We start from the raw sequence: 19,169 nt of genomic DNA on the forward strand, positions 1-19,169 counted from the left end.
TCTAACTTGAGTTTGAGTTTAATTGAGATTAAACAAAATAAGGAAAATAAAATATAGAACAACAAATGCCTAATTTAGAGGCATTGGAAATGATTTATATGTTGGAACATATCAATCAAACAATCTTGAAAAAATAATAAAAACTGCTAAGAGTAAAATAATAAATGTTTGGCCTCTGATTTAGAAAATGCATTAATCAGCTGCACCGTGAGACGGAAAGAGCAAACGAAGGATGTGACAGCAGTGCCTTCCTGGCAGACAGTGTCAAGGGCTACATTGATATTATTTGGCGTTCTCACTGGAGATGTCTTCGGCATCTTGACTACAAATGTCATGTTTCAACTGTAGCGTCATTAAATGTTTCTGCTCCTTGAAAGACCTGACAGCTTATTTCATAGATATGAAGATAACGATGGTGGTGATTGGCAACCAGGGACAGTTAAACAGCATATATTGTTAGAACAAATTAAATATATATACACAAAAATAATTTTTATATACACTGATACACTAAATTCAGGTGTCTTGATGATTTATAAGACTTGCTTGTTGGAAATGTAATTAATATTGGGATAAATGGCTTTATCCTTATTTTCAAAGAAAACATTTAATAATTTAAGCTCCAAATACTTTTAAGTACTTCATTTTGCTTCAAATAGATCCTGTTAACCTTTGAACCCAGGCAAGATGAGTATCCTCTGTAACTGATGGGGACATGAAGAGGGTGTTTTTGTTCTGTCACATAAACAAGGGTAAGATTGAATAGATAGGAACCGCAGTGCTGGTTGCTGTAGAAACATTGAGTGAAGGGAGCGACCTTGATTCTCATCTGTGAGCCATTCGTCTGGAAGCGAACGACCACAAGACTCTGAGGACAGAGAGCTCATTCACGACAGCCGCTCATTCTGAAAAGGTCATCAGAGAAAGGCAAAGTAAAGCATCGGAGGAAAAGTTGTCTAGTTATGTTGAGTTTTTGCAGATATTTCTGTTAACTCTTTTGATGTTTTGTTTCGTCTTTCCATTTTCATTTAAAACCTTCAAATATATGACAGTCCTGACCCACATTTAATTTGTCTCAATCAATCATTTATTCCACTCCATATGACCTCATGTTGTAGCCTCAGGCTAGTGTCCTAAACCAGCAATGTTCCATTTGTCTAATGAAAACAGACCCCATATTTCCTCTGTGTCTTGTTCTAAGGGCTCTGATGATGATGATGGGTCTTTGTAATAGGTTGTGTTGAGGCGATGCCCTTGCACAATTTATTGAGAGCCGCAAGAGTGCACTTCCAGGAAGAAAAATTAGAAATAAAAATAAACAGAAGGGCATGTGCCCCTCAAATCATCTTATCTTTGACATACATATCAAACTACAAGCCAACTTTTGACTTAAAATGGTTTTGAATTAGTTATTTTTTTCCCCAATTATCTCTTTCTCTTTGTATACCTGGTGCATAGATTGGTTTACTCTCGCCTTACTATTTTCATAGCTCATAATTCTGTTACCAGTCTGGATGCATATTTATTTTTGAACAACAGAAATTAACATGTGAATGCAGACACAAAATGACCAAATGGTGACAGCATGTCACATTTAAAGAATGACTAATGAACCTCAGTTGAAAGTTGTACAATGACTGACCTCTGATATGCCTCACTCGTGTTCTAGTGCTATACATTTTAAAATTGAACTTTAACTCACTTCACAATGAATATCTTGCTGCTCTAGCATTTTTGTAATTTCTCTTGCATTGGTTAGATGGTTGAGATTTGTTCCTGACAGAGCATCTTCCAGTGGTATTAAAAAATTACAGCCTGTTTTTTAATCTTTACTCTTCTATTTCATGTTAACATTTTTTTTTCTCTCTCTCTCTCTCTCATATATATATATATATATATATATATATAACATGATCTAACTTCTAATGAACAATTCATCTAAACGTTCAAGTTCTATTCATTATACACACTCTTGTGACCTTCCCTGCTTTTTAGCATTTATTATGCTTTTTGCCATGAGTTTTCTTTTACAAACACTTTGTCAAACATTGATGAAGCAAATTGAAATGTGTGGAGTTTTATTTTTTTCTTTTCCTGAGTCTCTTTTTTTTATCTCCATTGCAGCTCTTGACCATTGATGATGACTTTTGTGGCCTCGACATGAATGCACCATTGGGTGTATCTGAGATGGTGCGTGGCAAGCCTCTCTTTTCTGATGCCATTGACAAAATGACGTCTGTCAATGCCTATGTCTACAAGAACCATTCGTTGGTCTTCGTGGGTACAAAAAGTGGAAAAGTCAAAAAGGTAAGAATGAGAAACTGTAATGGGTGAAATAAATAAGAAATGACTGAATTGATGGAGCCAGAGATTTGTTTTCACTCTGTTAGACTGTAGAGTAAGAGTTGGGAATTGGGACTGCTGGATTGGAGGGATAGATAGTAGTAGAGAGGCAGATTGACTTTCAGGCGAATCAGCTGAGTCGGCTGTATTTGTGCCACAATGGTGTGTGTGCATGCATGAAAGAGAGGGAAACTGAATGGTATAAGTGTGTGTCCTTTAGTAGTGAAGAAAACTGTGTGTGTGTGTTTTTTAGGAAAGAGGATCAGGGAAGCCCCTAAGGGAGGGTTTATTTCTACACCCAACCCTATCTGATATCTTTAAACATCCTCCTCATCCAATGCACCATATATCAGGCATTCTCTTGAATACATCTAGTATCAGGAGTATCCACTACACTTTTCTTTCACTGTGGACTTGTATAAAATCCAGAGCCCTGAGGGCAAATTGTAGCATACGTCAGCATGTTGCAGAACTTGCTAGACAGCACAGATCAGCATGTTGCAGAATTGATTAGACAAAGTTTCTTATCCTTTTCTGGAGGCAAATTAGGAGATCAGAATATAAAAGAAATCCATAATTTATTAGGTAATTGACAACTGCTTAATAGTTTACTAAACTACAAGAAGCAACACAAGTTTTGTGTTTTATGATCTAACAGTTTTTACATTTGTTTTGTACCTTGGCACCTGTTTAGTACCTTTAAACAAAAATGTAGTCCTCTACAAATGATGGTATCCCTTTTTTTAAGCTATTGTTATCTCTGGTATTTTAAAAGCATTTTTGAATGTAACTGTCTCTCCCTTGAAACCCATGTCACACTCTTTGTGAAGGCAGAGCCCTTGACTAAACAAGATTTGTCCCCTCAGAGTTAAGTAGTAGTGGATAAGCTGGGTTTTGGAGTGTTGTAGCTTCCACCTTAGACTCCCTTCATGGCCCCATGCCCTTGTGTGTGTGGCAGCCCTTTTCACTGCTAATGGGATGATGCACTACTGCTAGATGTAATAGAGCGGGTTAACACCTGTACTTTTACCTTGCTTTCTCACACATCTGAGCACACATGTATCACAGAGCCACAAGTCTACCAAGTCTGTGTGTGGCGTGGCTGGTGAGTTGAGCTGGAGAGACAAAAATTTGGGACATGGATAAGCTATAGATTAAAAATAAAGTTTGTTTGAAGTAAGATGAATTAAAATTGAAGGTAAAGAGAAGATGAGCAGAATCCAGAACTTAGAACAAAGTTTTGAGGACAAAACATGCTTGTTATACAAGTATTGCCTCTTTCTCAGTTTTAAATATGTGGGTCTTCAGTTAACATGATGAACTTGCAGCTTCTACTGCCTGAAGCATTGTTAGATACTGTCACAAATACACCATATGATGCTGCTCCCAGGGATTTTGTTCAATTCTAAACTTTAGGAGAATTGTATTATTTCAAGACTAACTTTTAGAATTGTTTTGCTCGAACCGGCAACCCTCAGGTTACAGGACAAACCCCTACCTCCTAAACCACTGCTGCCCCATTATATTTATAAATAACAACATAAAACTTATATTTTTACAATTTAATACAAATAGATTGAATTGCTGTACATTGTCTTTAATTGGCATTCTGTCATCATGGCTTTATTATAGTTCTCATCAACACAACCAAAATGGAAATCAGATTCTGCACATATGGTATATTCAGGCAAAGACTCCCTCTCAGACACTTACACAAAGACAATCAATAATGTGTCAACATAGGCGTGCACACATGCACACGCAGCACGATTACAACCCCATCCTTCCCTCCCATGTACACACTTCCCCTCCCAATCATTAACTGTATACCATTAGATGACATCATAGGCAATAAAAGACAACAACAAGACAATAAAAAGTCTGAGCCAAAGTCCACCCCCTTCATCAGTGACTTTATAACCTCTCAGCTAATGGATGTTGATTTATACACACTCCTCCACCTTACTTTGTGTATTTTTCACACACCCCCCCACACACTCCTCTTATTTCAGTCATTCAGTTCTTCTCTCACACAGTTTGTCTTTTAGTCTACTTTTTCAGTCTAATTTATGGTTTTGGGACTAACCCTGAATAAATATAAGCATTACAGTAAAAGAAAGTGGCTGGACTTTAATGGAGTCCTGTTTGGGTGAGGTAAGTGTTTGTCTTTACAAGCACGTGTTTATGACATCATGAAGTTAAGCTGGACAGGAAGCAGAATGAATTAAACCAAATTTGATTGTAAATTTGTGTAATGCGATGGGGGTAAATGTATAATTTCTGAAGTGCAATGGGATGCCTGAAGAGCTGGGAGCAGACATTGTTCTACTATGACTTTACTAATTACATAAAGGATTCTGAAGCCCTTTCAGACAGTTTTAATTTGCACAATGTATAGTTAACCTTTAACCTTATCTCATTTGCATCATGAACTGGAGTCCGTTTGCTATTGTACCTGCCATGGAACATTTTCATCTAATGGAAACCTGTGAAGGGGATGAATCTTTTCCCCCTGGAAAGTAGATTCTGTAGAGGTGGCAGTGTCATGATACTTGAAAAACCTACCTGGGAAGCACAATAATGGTTTGACCAGAAAGACTGGGCCATTTTCAACTTGTTGTAATTTACTTTTTATCAATTGTTTCCTGTAGTGAAGGCAACAGAGTTGTTCATTGTAAACTGATAGTTAACCAAATTAAAATTTCTTCCTTCAACTATAATTGCAAATCTTGCAATACAAAATATTTGACAGGACACAGTCATCCTAAGTTGATTAATGGTGACTACTATTGTTGTGTAAAGACCCTCAGTGTTTTCTGCTCAGTATAAAACATGCAGTTCTGTTTAACTCTTATAGTCCTGTACTAGCTGACATCTACAGCTAGGCATGGCCTTTACTGTCTCCTGCTAGGCTTAAAACTGTCACATCATAAAAGACATAAAATTTAAGGTCTATGCACTTCTGTGCCTTTTTTATTTTCACTTAACATCTAGCTCTTTTGAATTATATCTTTTTCTTAGTCCACACCAAAACACTTATGATTGTTCTTATTTATTTATGTTTCATCTACCTCTTTCCACCTTTATTGTTTGCCTGCTCCTCATAATTTCCCTCTTTCTTTCTACGAATCTCTCTACCTCCCTCTGTCTATCTGTCAATGGCTGAGTGGCGTTTTTGCGAGAGCTCTTTGATGGGTACCTCCTGCCACTAGAAGTGAATGGACCATATGGCTTCTGTCAGCTTGTCTGTCGGTCTGTTTGTGTTCACTGGCCTGTGATAAAGATGTGAGGAGATAAAGATGTGATAGAGATAAAAGGCTGAGGCTGGGGAAGGTTTAAACCCATTTACTGCAGGTCAATACACAGCAGCAGGTCAAGGGGAAAGAATTAACCCCCTTTAGACTTTGGTTTTGTTTATGGTCATCTGGACATTCAACGCATTGGCATGAGAAATAAATTTTGATGTGGAGACAAATACAAAACACAAGATAAGCGCAAGCATGCATCAGTGAACACTTACTAATATACACACGACTGGATAGAGGCCTGCCAGTAATCTACATGGGGTCATGGCTTGAGAGGTAGACTAGGGGACAGGAGGTAGGTGTGGAGAAAAGAAGTAGAGAGAGGATGAGAGAAAAGATGAGATTGAAAACTACCTGCTGAGGTGCTAATGCATCTTCCCTCTGTCAGTCTCAATGGGGGAGCATTGGCACTCAATACAATGAGCAGCTAACCTTGAACTTGACATCAACAGTTGAACATAAGCAAGAAAAGGCATGCATAGCTAGAAAAGCTGTCTGTATCCTAAATATTAATAATTTAAAGAAAGCTCTACCAAAGATAGATAAAGCTGATATGGTTCTTGGAGTAATGACATCTGAAAAATAAATGACCAGAAAAAAAAAATTTGGCCAAAGGCAAAGAGCAGTGTATTGCTGTAATTTGTTAACCTCTTAACCACTTTTGACCCGACTTTCGCCAGTTTCTGTTTCATGCTCTGTACAGGCTGTCTCATTCTCGCCAGTTACAGCCATAGCTTTTCCTTATACTCTCTGTCTGACATCTCCTGTCTAATGAATGAATAAATCTTTTTTTCTTACTAGCTTCCCTGTCAGCACAGTAGATTATGTATGGATAGATGTGCGGGTGTAAGACCTTTTACTTGAGAAACTGCTCTGGACCAGTCCAATATGTTTTGTAGCCTGATTGTCCTTGCTTTGGATGTGTGTGTGTTTGTGTGTATGCATGATGGGCCGGTTAGCCCCAGACGCAGATTATTGAAATGGGCTGAGCTGAGCCGTGGTCAGTGGAGCAGAGGATTAACTGCTTAAAGCTAATGATGAAATATGCTTTAGAACGAGCTGCCATCATGTGCGTGTATGTGGACAGTGGTTTATGATTTAGACTGCCTCCCACTCGTGTTACGCTATAAACCCAATGCTGCTTCAGTGAGGTGCAACACACTTTCACATGTGCACCCTGCTATTATCACCTTGGCCAGTTGCCATTTTAACACCACCTAACTGGCCATTCATTCATTGCCAGTGGTCTAAACTACTGCAGTATTCAGCCAACATTCCCAGAATGTCAATGTTCCCCTACTGTTAAGTATTCCTCAGCAGTCTTGCTAGATGCTTTGGCACTTTGTGTGTTGCTGCTCCCACACCAGCTAGTGCAGCTTAAGTTGCCATGGCAGCAAAAGCTGTTCCACATGCACACAAGATAATGTATAGAGAAAAACAAACATAGGCACATGAAAGGGCATCACAATAGATTTTATTTATTATTTTAGCTTCTAGCATTGCATAAATGACATAGAAATTATTGTAATAATTCTGATCTCAGTGAAAATTAAATTCCGTCAAAAGTGAGCTGTATTTAAGGATAGGAGCTGGTCACCTAATGACAGATTGAACACACAATATTGCAGTGTAGATTGTCTTGCTGCATTCACTGCTGTCTGTTGTCCTAGCTTTTCTCTATTTGTTTTAGACATGTTGCTGAAAAGTGCTGTATAAATACATTTGATTTTGACTTTGACATACAGAGACATGTTTAGGGGAATTTGTCTATGGGAACTCCTCTACAGCCTTTGCTCCCCTCCTTAACCTTATGCTTTTTTTTTTTTACTCGGCTCTCTTATTCCAGCACTGTTCTTAGCCTATTGTTTCTTCACACATCATCCTCCTGGTAAGTGCTTGATAAACCTGGTTTACTGAGGGCTCCTGCCAAGTTTTCATTCCTTTTCAAATTGGGGGAGTTGGTCTGTGGTCTGTACATATATGTGAGTGTGTATATACTGGTCAATTCTGTGCTGATAATCACAGGAACTAATAAGAAGTGAAGTCCATTAGTGGCCTGGGAAAAAGATCAGAAGCGACTGTAGAAATTGACTTGCACTCCAACAAAAACCTTATTCAGTGGCCTTGTGTGACCATTTTGCCTGTTTCTAAATGGGCAGCAGGCAGAAACCTTGTTGTATTAGATGAGGAAGCCTTAGCTTATTTGTGGATAGTTACTGGAAAAAATTTAGAATTGGCATGTTTAATAACAGTTCAGTAGCAGTATTGCATAATTACAGGGTGAGGTGAAATTATCGTTTGGTTTTTTAGATGAATTGATGACTGTAAAACAAAATTATCAAATTAGAAAAAGGCACAAAGTGGCTTTTGGAGTTTAATGGTGTAATATATGGTGATAGTGGGTCAATAAAGAAAGGGGTTCATGCATAACTAAAATTAGACTTAAACAGACCAAGAGAAAAAAGGGTAAAGAAATAATAAAACTTTCCCTCTGAAACTATTTGAAAATTCCTTTGCTAAATCCTGTCTGCTATAATTAACAAATAAACAGTTTGCCTAAATATTGTGAATTAATGCTTCCCTCCTGCTTTTAGCTTGTTGTCAGTTCTTACAACCTTCTGTGTAGCTGGTCATATACTAAATTACCTGCTTAAGTCACGCAGGCCAATTAATGCATATTTTTTAAATTAATGCTTTGTTAAATTTCTGTCAATCCACCTTCATGTTAAAGTTAGGTTTTATAACCCTCTGAAACTAAATTAATATTCCAACTCAAGGCTTTCAGATGTCTGTTTTGCAGTTTATTTTCACAGATATTTTCTGAGATGGGAAGCAGGGCAAGAGTAGGAGCCACAGTAAAGAAAGCACAAAGACTGAAAGGATGTAGAAGGCAAAATTTACAAGAAAAAAATAAGAATGCAAGCTACAGAGTTGAAGAGACTGTCAAAAAGGGCAAAGTGAGAAGGTGAAAGTGGGGAAATTGAGTTTTATGTTCATTTCACTCTTGGGAATCTGCACCTACTGAGAAGAGTACCAGTATGTGGCAGTGTATTGAGCTGTGAGTGGTTATTCACTGCTGTGTGTATGCGGGTTTAAAAGGCTTGATCCGGTTGAAAAGTTTGAGAGTCAAAGTGGCAAACCTCAGTATGATCTTTCTGTATCCTGGCAGTTTGAACTTTGGCTGACTCTTACACGTTGCTAGCTCAGGGTTAAGATGAAGTTAGCTGCTGAGAAAGATGAGTCAAGGTCTGAGGGAAAAAAAACAAATTCAAGGAACTGCCAAGGAATATTAAGTTTGTGCTTTTATCACTAGTATAATTTGTACCTGACATTTTTCAGTTTCTTTTCAGATGATGATTCATGTAGTACATAAGCCGAAAACGGAAAAAGTTGTAGATTATGGGGAATAACCTTTCTTTATTTTATTTTATTTTAATTTTTTTGCCATTTAGTTTTATTTCTGTGTTGGTATCTATATGCCTACATAAAGAAATAAAACATGTAAGTATGTGTGCTTTTTTGTTTAGTCATTTTGCAAAGCTGGATTAAGCTTCTATTTGTGAACATTGATTTAGTTGCATACAAAGTTTTGATAAATACAAATGCCTCTAATGTGACCAAATACCTCCTGAGTATTACAGAATCATAGTGAGTAGAGTGAAATTCGTAAATTGATTTTGAGAAGCTGGGGCTCATCTGATTAGATAAACAAGTCATTTTCATCTTATGAGTCTTTTAAGAATGTTGTTTTATATATTTCAGCACATGGCAGTTCAAAGTGCTTTACGTAATAAAAGCGCAAAATTAAAGTCATAAAAAGTCATAAAAACAACATAGTCACCAAATGAGATGCCAGTACACATCCATTTATTATGATTTAAAAGTAACTCTTAAATAGGTGGGTTTTTAACCATGATTTAAAGTATTTCAGTGTTTCAGCTGTTTTGCAGTTTTCTGGAAGTTTATTCCAGATTTGTGGTGCATAGAAGCTGAATGCTGCTTCTCCATATTTGGTTCTGGTTCTGGGGATGCAGAGTAGACCAGAACCAGAAGACCTGAGTGATCTGGAAGGTTGTGGTGCTAAGCCATTCAGTGATTTATAAACTAGCAGAAGTATTTTAAAGTCTATTCTTTGAGCTACAAGGAGCCAGTGTAAGGATTTTAGAACTGGGGTGACGTGCACCATCTTCCTGGTTTTAGTGAGAACACGAGCAGCAACGTTCTGGATCAGCTGCAGCTGTCTCATTGATTTTTTTTTTTTTTTTAAAAGCACTTTGAAGACACTGTTGCAGTAATCAATGCAACTAAAGATAAACGTGTGGATGAGTTTCTCTAGATCTTGCTGGGACACTAGTTCTTTAATCATGGAAATGATCTTCAGGTGATAGAAGGCCAACTTTGTAACTGTCTTTATGTGACTCTGAAGGTTCAGGTCTGAATCCCTCACCACACCCAGATTTCGGGCCTGATCACTAGTTTCTAGCTGTAATAACTGAAGCTGTGTGCCGACTCTTGATCGTTCCTCTTTAGGTCCAAAGATAGTTACTTCAGTTTTGTTGTTAGTACAGACCTCCACTTATGTCAACAGATTTCCCCTCTGTTTTTTATTTTTTAAGGAGAAGAACTAGATGTTTTTTTCGTATCAATAAAAGTGCTGCATTGATTTATTTTTTTGGTGTAGTACCCAGCAAAGCAATAGGTCTCAACCTGCAGGTGAGAACTCCAAAAGATGCTTTACAATGATTTAAGATGTACAGTATTGTACAAGTGGCTGCCTCCCAGGAAAATTAAAACCTATTAATAACCATTTCATCAGTTTCATACATTGGTATTTGCTTTAGTGCCAAATCATTGCATAGTGGTTCGTTAATTTGTGGTCCTGCAGTAGAAAAATCAATACAGTGTCGAGCAAGTAATCACACAATGTTTCTGTACAGCTCAGATTGATAGCAGTAATCCTGCCAGGTCCTGACTGTAATTTCCTATCAGTGCCTCACATAAGACAAATTTATATTGTTATACACAAGAGCAGAGTTTAACCATCCAAAGTACAGACAAAGAAAAAATTCATTGGGCTCCACCAATGTTTTTTCTGGTTTGAGGTAAACAATCTTCTTCTTGATAAATAGCTTGACTTTTCATTTATTTCCCCTCACTTTGCATAGCACTGCCTCATTTTGTGTAAAAAAAAAAAAAAAATCATTGATAGATCACTGCTTCACTTTTCTTCTCAGTAATTTTTTATTATAAGCAGTAATCTCATTTTTACTGGAACACTTTTTAAGGATTTGTGGTCTTCAAACCACCATCCTTTTTTTTGACATCCTTCCCTCTCCAAGTGATTTATTGCTCAGTCTCTGCAGTTATAGAGGATGCACCACTGCAGGTAAGCCCACTGCTTCTCCTCCTTCTCACACCACTTCTTTCCCCGCATGTCTACATCCAATCACTGCACACTGCTGGGCTCTTGGGATAACCAGTGCCCTCACACATTTTTTCCTATTTCTCTACCTGTCCTCCCTCTCTTTTAGTCTCTGTACTGAATAGTCTCACAACTGGGTCATTCTATCTCTTCCCTGCAGTATATGCCAGCAGCCAACCAGTCAAGCAGGCACTGCTAGGCTAAGCTACACTACATGCTGTAGCTTACTGTAGCTGCAGCAGTAACTTTTTAGAGTGCAGGTGGTAGAATGTACTGTCAAGGGGATTGTGTTGTATGTGGGTGTGTTCCGTAAACTCCTGGTCGGCAGGGGTGGAAGAACTCTGTGTGAATGTGAAACATGCATGAATGAGATGTAATTTTTTTCCAAGTCCGAGTGCCAGCTGGTATATTTTGTTATTGGAAGCTGCTATTAGCCACCACATGTATTGTCACTTGCAAACATCGGCTTCCTCTCCTCACTTGCTTGTTTGTTCTGGTTTATTTGCACATTCTTATATTTCTCAACTTCTCCTCCTATTTGTCTCTAAGGCTCACATGCACATGTAAACCCTCCAATGTAGCTGCAGCAGAGTTGGTGAAATGTGATTTAGATCACTTAACTATTAAGCAGATGCCTATGTAAACATCTTTAAAAGGGTCCCTGGGTCTGTCTTTTTAACATCAAGGCATTGGAGTGCACCACAGGTACCAAAGCTGTTTCATGCACTTGGTGTGGGGAGCAGTGAAAAGTAAGAGATTGAGAGTAAACAAATGAGTTGGAGTGAGGGACAGACATGGAAAGAAATGCTAGGATATGAGGGTGGTGGTGGTGGGGTGTGTGTGTATGTNTATGCTTATAAACTGAAAATAAATTAACATGTGTAATATTGCACACCTATTCTTAGCCTTCCTTTTTTCCTCTTACCTCCTCTGTTTGCCCCTTTCTTTTTTTTTGTTCTCAATGCAGACCTAATAAATGGATTTTTATCTCAGCTGCACCAACTCTCCCAAAGGCTTATGGGCATTTCCCCCTTCTGCTACACGAACAGAATGATAATTACCAAGCTGCAGTTTGATACACTCTATATGACAGAATTAAGTTAAAAAATGTTGTATTCAAATTAGAGAGCTTAGTTATGCACACTTTTATGTGTTGAATTTATTTTTAAAAAATCCATCCTACTTTTTGCTAATTAGTCTACATTCATGAACACACAATGACAAGCCAAATAGTCTTTTTAAATTTTATCAATGTTTGTAAAGGTCAGGTACTAAAATCTCATTAATGCAAGTATTCCTGGTGCATTATATAAGTCTCTTTGGCAGTAATTATCATCTGAGTCTTTGGCAAGTCTCTACAAGCATTACACTGTTGGATTTGAGCCAAGTTAACCCATTCTTCTTGACAGGTCTCATCAAGCTCCTTCAGATTGACAGCTCTGAACTGATAGCTTGAGGTTTTTCACACAAATGCTGTTTGCTGGAAAAGCAGTCAGTACAAACATTGGAATTTTAATATCTCGTTTTCAAATTCAGTACAAGTATAGTAAATCAAAACAAATATATTTCTAGATTATTTTATTTAAAAGGTCATTATACCCACAGAGTGTAAACAAAATCTCAAGATAATATTTTGATAATCCACTGTTTGTGTTGAGTATGGTGACTGTGTGAGTAGCACTGCTATAAAAGCTTCTTTTATTTTACAAATAATGGTAGCATGCATTTTTTTATTTGTTTCACAAATGATTAAGCACATTCTCATATATTTTTTAGAAGAACTAGTTCTTAGATTTTGCCCCCAACACCTCAAACTTGATCTGTTTGACACAATTAGTCTAAACTACATTATTCATAATTTATATAGACAGGTTTATATCTTTCTGATATGACACTTTTGATGAATACACCTTACTAGTTGGCAGCAGGAATCTTCTACAGAACATGTTGGATGTAGGATTCATTTGCAGGTTGTCATGCAAATCGTAAAAGCCTCATGTCATGACTCTCACCACCCACTGGAAAACAAACTTTCTGTCATCAGTACTCTATACCATCAGGCTGAACATGTCCCTGTGAAGACAGAAGGCAAGGAAAAGGAAGAGAAACGCATCAAAAAAGCTCTGCAAACGTGGATATCCTAACTGGGCTTTTGTCAAGTCAGTGAAATCCAAAACACATGCCACAGAACAGGGAGAACAACAAACACAAGAACATTATCATCCCATGTGTTGAGGAGTAGCTGAGTGTGGTGCCTGCAGTTCAGTGCAGCGAGGAATGTTCAGATCTCTTTTTAACATCTTTGTTTAAAAGCTTGGAACTCTACACCCTGGTTTTTGAATTGAGAAAGCTCCTCAGATGGGAAGTGAAACGTCTTCAACTACAGAATAAAGTCCAGTTGTTTTTTATTTTATTTTATTTGCCACATACTGGATAACTGAGAATCTACACAAGCATATATCATACAGTATTTCACAAGTTTTTTCATTCTCATCTTAGCTGTCACTCATGGTGAGGTTTAGGCATTAAAAATACAAGAGCTAGAAATGTAAAAAACCAACAACAAAACATACACGGCTATGTTTAGACCTGCAAAAGTGTGTGTGTGGTATTTGTCATCTCATGTGAATGTTGCACTTTTGCAATAGCCAGTCTAGAAGTGCAATTTCCGAGTATTTAAGCCTTCACAGTGGTTTTTTAATTGTAGACACATTATTACATATTCTAGAGTAAAACTAAACTAAGAGATAACATGCCTAGGTCTAACCTAAACAAATAGACTGGACTGTAAATCTTTGATTGTCGTTTTCCCAGATGTCTCTCAAGTGTTCCTCTATGTGCCACCTCCTACACACAAGTTGTCAAATGAAGATTGACAGGGATTTTATTAGTGTTTTGAAGTGTAGGTTTTCTTTCATTTATATAAAATCAGAAATGATACAGGAGAAACAAGATCTAATATTTTCAAGAAAAAGTGGATGCAGAACAGAGGAAGTAACATGTTTCCTCTCTTTATTTTACAACTTTGTCAGCATGTCATCAGTTACTACAACCTATGTTTAGCCAGTGCTTGCTGCTGTAGTTAAAAATGTAGATTAGCTATCATGAGTGGTTATGCACCACACAATAGAGCTGTGTATGGTAAAGACTGTGTGTGTGTGCGTGCATGCATAGAAGTATGTCCTTGTGTCTATAGTACCTGCTATAGTCTTTTAAAAAGCCAGCAACATAGATATTTTTATCTTTTTCTGTGTCCTTGATTTCCGGCACTTGAGCACCTTGGGAAATTTGACTTCCAAGGACTCTGATGTGCACGCACTCCTAATGCCAATCCCCCTTTTCTTTCTTTTTTCATTGTTGACTAAAACCCAGTGCAGCATTTCATCTACTACACTCCTCCCTGGAGATGGAGACTGAGTATTTGCTCCCCATATCTAATCAGCCTCCCTCCTTTCATTAAAGTTAGGCTATTAGTATAGAGAAGGAAAAAAATCTAGTTATCAAATGTGCTGAATATCAATTAGAGAAAGCACTGAGTAGAGAGAAAGAATGCAGAAATACTATAAAAACTAGAGGGGGTATATAGGCAAGGAAAAAAGTTAAATCAGGAAAGAGTATGAGATTTATGTAATAAAACAAAAAAAGGAAGAAAAGAATAAAATAAGACTAACAGATTTTTAAATGACATTCTTTAATTTTATTTCTACATCCCATCCATCATTTTATTATGGGGCTTTTTTTTTTAGAGAATGTGTGCCTTGACTAACAAAGCCATGAGAAATCCAAGCAGACACGTGGCTGTTCCATCTGGTTTGGCTCTCCAGATCGCTCCTCGTTAGGCTATTATTGCCGTTTAGTCTCAGCTGCCCACTCCTACAACTGGCAAACTAACTAAACCACTGTCCTCCTCCTCCTTCTGCCACCACCATTGTTGCTTGGCTCTCATTCGCAGTAGCAGCTTAACTGTCAGCTCAAATCCAGACAAATAGGTTTTTCAGCCATGTAAAAAGTACTGTCATGTTTAGAAAAGTAACACCCAAATAGTGTATGTATTCTTAGCACTTGTGTGGCCGACAGTCTTGAAACTTTGCTTTAACTTCGTTGTTGTGCTTTCCCATTCCATGTATGCAATCATTTTTTAAAATAATTTTAACTGAAATAAAAGCAAAACAGTATTCATTTTTATGACAGTATTGCATCATTAGAACAGGTTAAGTGCTTTAAAAGGTGAATGCTGGTTTGGCTGTATTTATTTTCACAAGTACCTTGTGTTGTGATACAATGCCCTACAGTTTAGGCTCTAATTCCCAGCCAGCTTAGCACGCTACAGATGTAACTGTGTGTGTGTGTTAGAATGTGTTGGCAGGCACCCCTTCTCACACAGCGTGGGCTTCAGACTTGGCTGATGAAGACACACTAAGGGAGACACATTCCGAAATAGAAACATCAGCCATGCTTACATATATACAGATGGATGCAGAAACAGGACAACAGGGACGTGGTGAAACATGACCAAGTACTTAAAAGGAGGACCTTTTTTTTTGATTTACCTCACAGTTCTACCATGATTCAGTGATTTTGTCTATGTCTCACAATCATCAAATATTGATCTAGGAAGCACCAGCAGCACTGTGTTTAATTCATATGCCATTACTTGTGTTATAGATGATCCTTGGGAAATATTTTATTCTGTACTTTTACTTTGCTTAAAATCTTTAGGCATGTTTGCAATTGCTGCGAACATTGGTAGTATTGGTAGTTGGTAGTAAATAAAAATGCATCTGTTGCTAGTCTAGAAATAGTTCAGTTTTTATAAATGTAAGGGTGGTGAATGATATGCCAAAGGGATGATTAGGATTTTTTTTTTTTTTACACAATTTTGACTATTCCAGTTTAGACTCAACTGTATTACTTACTGAAAGGCAAATCATGACCATGATTTTGTCTGTGTTTGTGTGTGCTTGTGTCTTTGACCAATATATTACATGAACTGCTGGACAAGTTTTAATGAAACTGGCATAAAAAAATGTATATACATTTACAACAGGTTAACTTTTAAAATCAACATGATTTAAGATTGTTTCTATAGTCCACTGACCTTAAAAACTGCAAGATGGGCTATAACTCAAACACTTTTACAGATATTTACCTAAAAAAGGTCTAGTACTAGCTGAGACTAATCCCCAGCATTTAGACTGAGCACTAACAGATTCTGCAAAATCTTTGTTAAACTTCTGCTATAGGATTTGGAGTCAATTCTGTCTCTGTTAGCAAAATATCTCATGAACCACTGAACAGATTTTAATTAAACTTTCAGAAAGTATCACTGGATGTACGTCTGCAACTCATTAACCTTTGTAGTCAATCCAGTTCAAGATTTCCCCGACTACTAATCAACATTACATGCACTGTGGGTTTGTCCTAAAAAGGTTTACGCGTGGTTCATTTTCTCAATATCCTTTAACTACTTTCTAAAACTTAAATGTAAGTGACTAAAGTGTGAATTTTAACTTCTAAGGATATTTTCTCTACTATGTTTCACTAACAGCTTAAAGGTAAAAACAGTGGAAACACTGACTCTACTTTCAACACACAAAGCTGTATCACGGCAAGTAATTGAGGGACCAGTTACCCAGTGATGTACAGCCCTTTCTAATGTTTTTTAAGCATTTTCAAGTGGAAACTATAAATTTGTTGGATGAGTCCTGAATCAGAAATTAACATCACTGTATCTTTTTCTGCTTAAAGAATTCCCACCATTAAAAGCTTCTTCATAAACACTTGGTTGTGTTCATGTTCACACACGTACCACACTCAAACACTTAACTTTCCTGTGGTAAATGGCCACTAATTCTCTGCATCGGGGGATTATGCATAATTGATTTATGGATGAGCAGTGAAATTACTCATCATTGGAGAGAATAAGGCATTTTGTCCTCAGGCGTGCCAAACTATATTGTGATTTAATAGAGGAGATTTACTCAAGGCCATTCAAAACTCTGTCTTAATTCACTAAATTTTTGTGCAAAATTAGACTACAGTAAATGGCATAACTGGTTAACTTACACCCTCGTTTGGCTCTTTACTTGGCAGCATTTTAAGACAAAATAATTGTTTTCTTTCTATAATGTTGTTTTTCTTCTGTTGTTTTCTAGCAGGCCTGTTTTGTAGTGAAGGAGTGAATGTTAGCCTGAACATTAAAATCACCAGTCCAATTGAGGGTAGGTCTTTATCATGCCAATAAATTAAGTAGGACAAGTTGAGATGTCATCAGTAAGATGTCTGAAGGTGTTCTGTTGGGTGAGGCGCAATCGTCATAAAATTTGAAAGTTATGGGGTAGGGAACTATGGATTTGACTTTTTCCACATACAGGTGCTTAATTAGATTGAGATCTTAGGAATTTGGTGGCTAAGTTAATACTCTTAACTCTTTTATCTTAATTTCACAACAATCACTGAAGAAAATTTCTTATGTGACATGGCACATTATGCTGCTGATAGTTTAAGGTAACTATAAAAGTGGGCCACACCATCACAATGAATCTATTTTCATTTTTACTTTTATATGCTCTGCTACCATCTATTTTTCCAGCTAAAGATTATAAAGCCATTAAGTTGTCCACATATAAAGACTAAATTATCAGACCTAGCCATGCTTTTCAAATGGTCCACACTCAAGTATGACTGTAGAATATGTGTTGTAAGTTTCCTAAAGCAACAAGCAGACTCAGTCCAACATATGACATTCTATAATTCACTGGGTCTTTGGATACCTTCCTCTCACAGTCTGCAAAAATAAATTTTACCTGTGTCATTTGTGATCCACTTTTTCTATGGGACTGGCGCAAATTGGTCAGTCTTTGCTCCCAACCTTGCTAAACCTTGGACATCCATGACCCTGCCATATGTTCATCATTTGTCTTTCTTGGATCACATCTGGTAGATACTAACCACTACATGCTGGGTTCACTGCTGAAGACTTGCTGTTTTTCTAAAGCTCTAATACAGTTGTCAAATGGTCACAGTTTGCCCCCTGTCACCTTTGAACAACCTTATTTTTCTTTGAGATCTGACCTCCTTGCTTGCTTGCAAATCCCATCCTGTGTGCACCATTCCACCATTACATACTGTTATTCATTTTACCTATCAGTGTTTTTAGACCATATATATATATATATATATATATATATATATATATATATATATATATATATATATATATATATATATATATACACATTATACAGAAGCCCTGTGTATCTCTTTGTTGCTCAACTTGGTATTGTTGAGAAAAATATTGTCATCAAGCTGTGAAATTGCCCCAAGACTGCCTCATGCTCACAGACCGCAATCAGCTTTTCTTCCCCATCTCAATTGCATATTTTTCCTTGTAGCTGAGTGTGTGTTGTCAACAGAAATGTGAGCCAGCCAGCCAGCTCTGAGCACTAACTCATCAAAGGTGATTCATGGTGGTACCGCACAGTAGTAACATAATCTGTCTACATTACAACAGAGTATTCATTTCACTACAGTTTGATGTTTTCCCAGGTCCCCCTGTTAATAAACGACTGATATTTGAAGCTGGGAGCATGTTTTCCTTTGAGTTCTCTGTACAGTGATTGCATATTTAGACCATTGCTGTTGTGAGGCTCTGTTGCTAGGCAACCATTTACTACTATTATGGGATTTGGTGGGCATCAGTGGGGAGGTGAATGTGGGCAATTTGGCCTTTGGTTATGAACACTACAGCAAGTGTTTATGTATACAGATACAACACTATAAATGATCATATCTACTCATATTAATGAATAAGAACACATACACACACTTTTTTCTTCCTCTACCTGTCTATATGTTGCTTATTTTATGCTCAGTTGCTTTTCCTGGTAGTTTGTAAATTTCTAAACCCATCTATTTAAAGTGTCACTCTTTAAGATAACTTAAAGTGTAGGTGGCAGGACAACATACACGCAATATATCATAAACATTCACAGTACTGTTTTACCATCGAGGTGGGTACAGAAAAAATCAACAACGGAAGTCTAAGCTCACTGTTGGCTTAAAAAGGGGATGATTGATGTCAGAAGCAGATTTGCATG

At 37.3% G+C, this 19,169-nt stretch overlaps 1 protein-coding gene across 2 annotated transcripts in view; it reads left to right on the plus strand.

Annotated features, from left to right (window-relative positions):
- Positions 1-19,169, plus strand: part of plxna4 (plexin A4) — a 216,438-nt gene that overhangs the window by 33,247 nt on the left and 164,022 nt on the right. For both annotated transcript variants that reach the window (XM_025005636.2, XM_017414840.3), the window contains exon 3: positions 2,125-2,307. In XM_025005636.2, coding sequence (XP_024861404.1) covers positions 2,125-2,307 — 183 coding nt within the window. The remainder of the gene's footprint in view (positions 1-2,124; positions 2,308-19,169) is intronic.

Source organism: Kryptolebias marmoratus, linkage group LG18 (genome assembly GCF_001649575.2).
Source record: "Kryptolebias marmoratus isolate JLee-2015 linkage group LG18, ASM164957v2, whole genome shotgun sequence".
NCBI classification, from domain to species: Eukaryota; Metazoa; Chordata; class Actinopteri; order Cyprinodontiformes; family Rivulidae; genus Kryptolebias; species Kryptolebias marmoratus.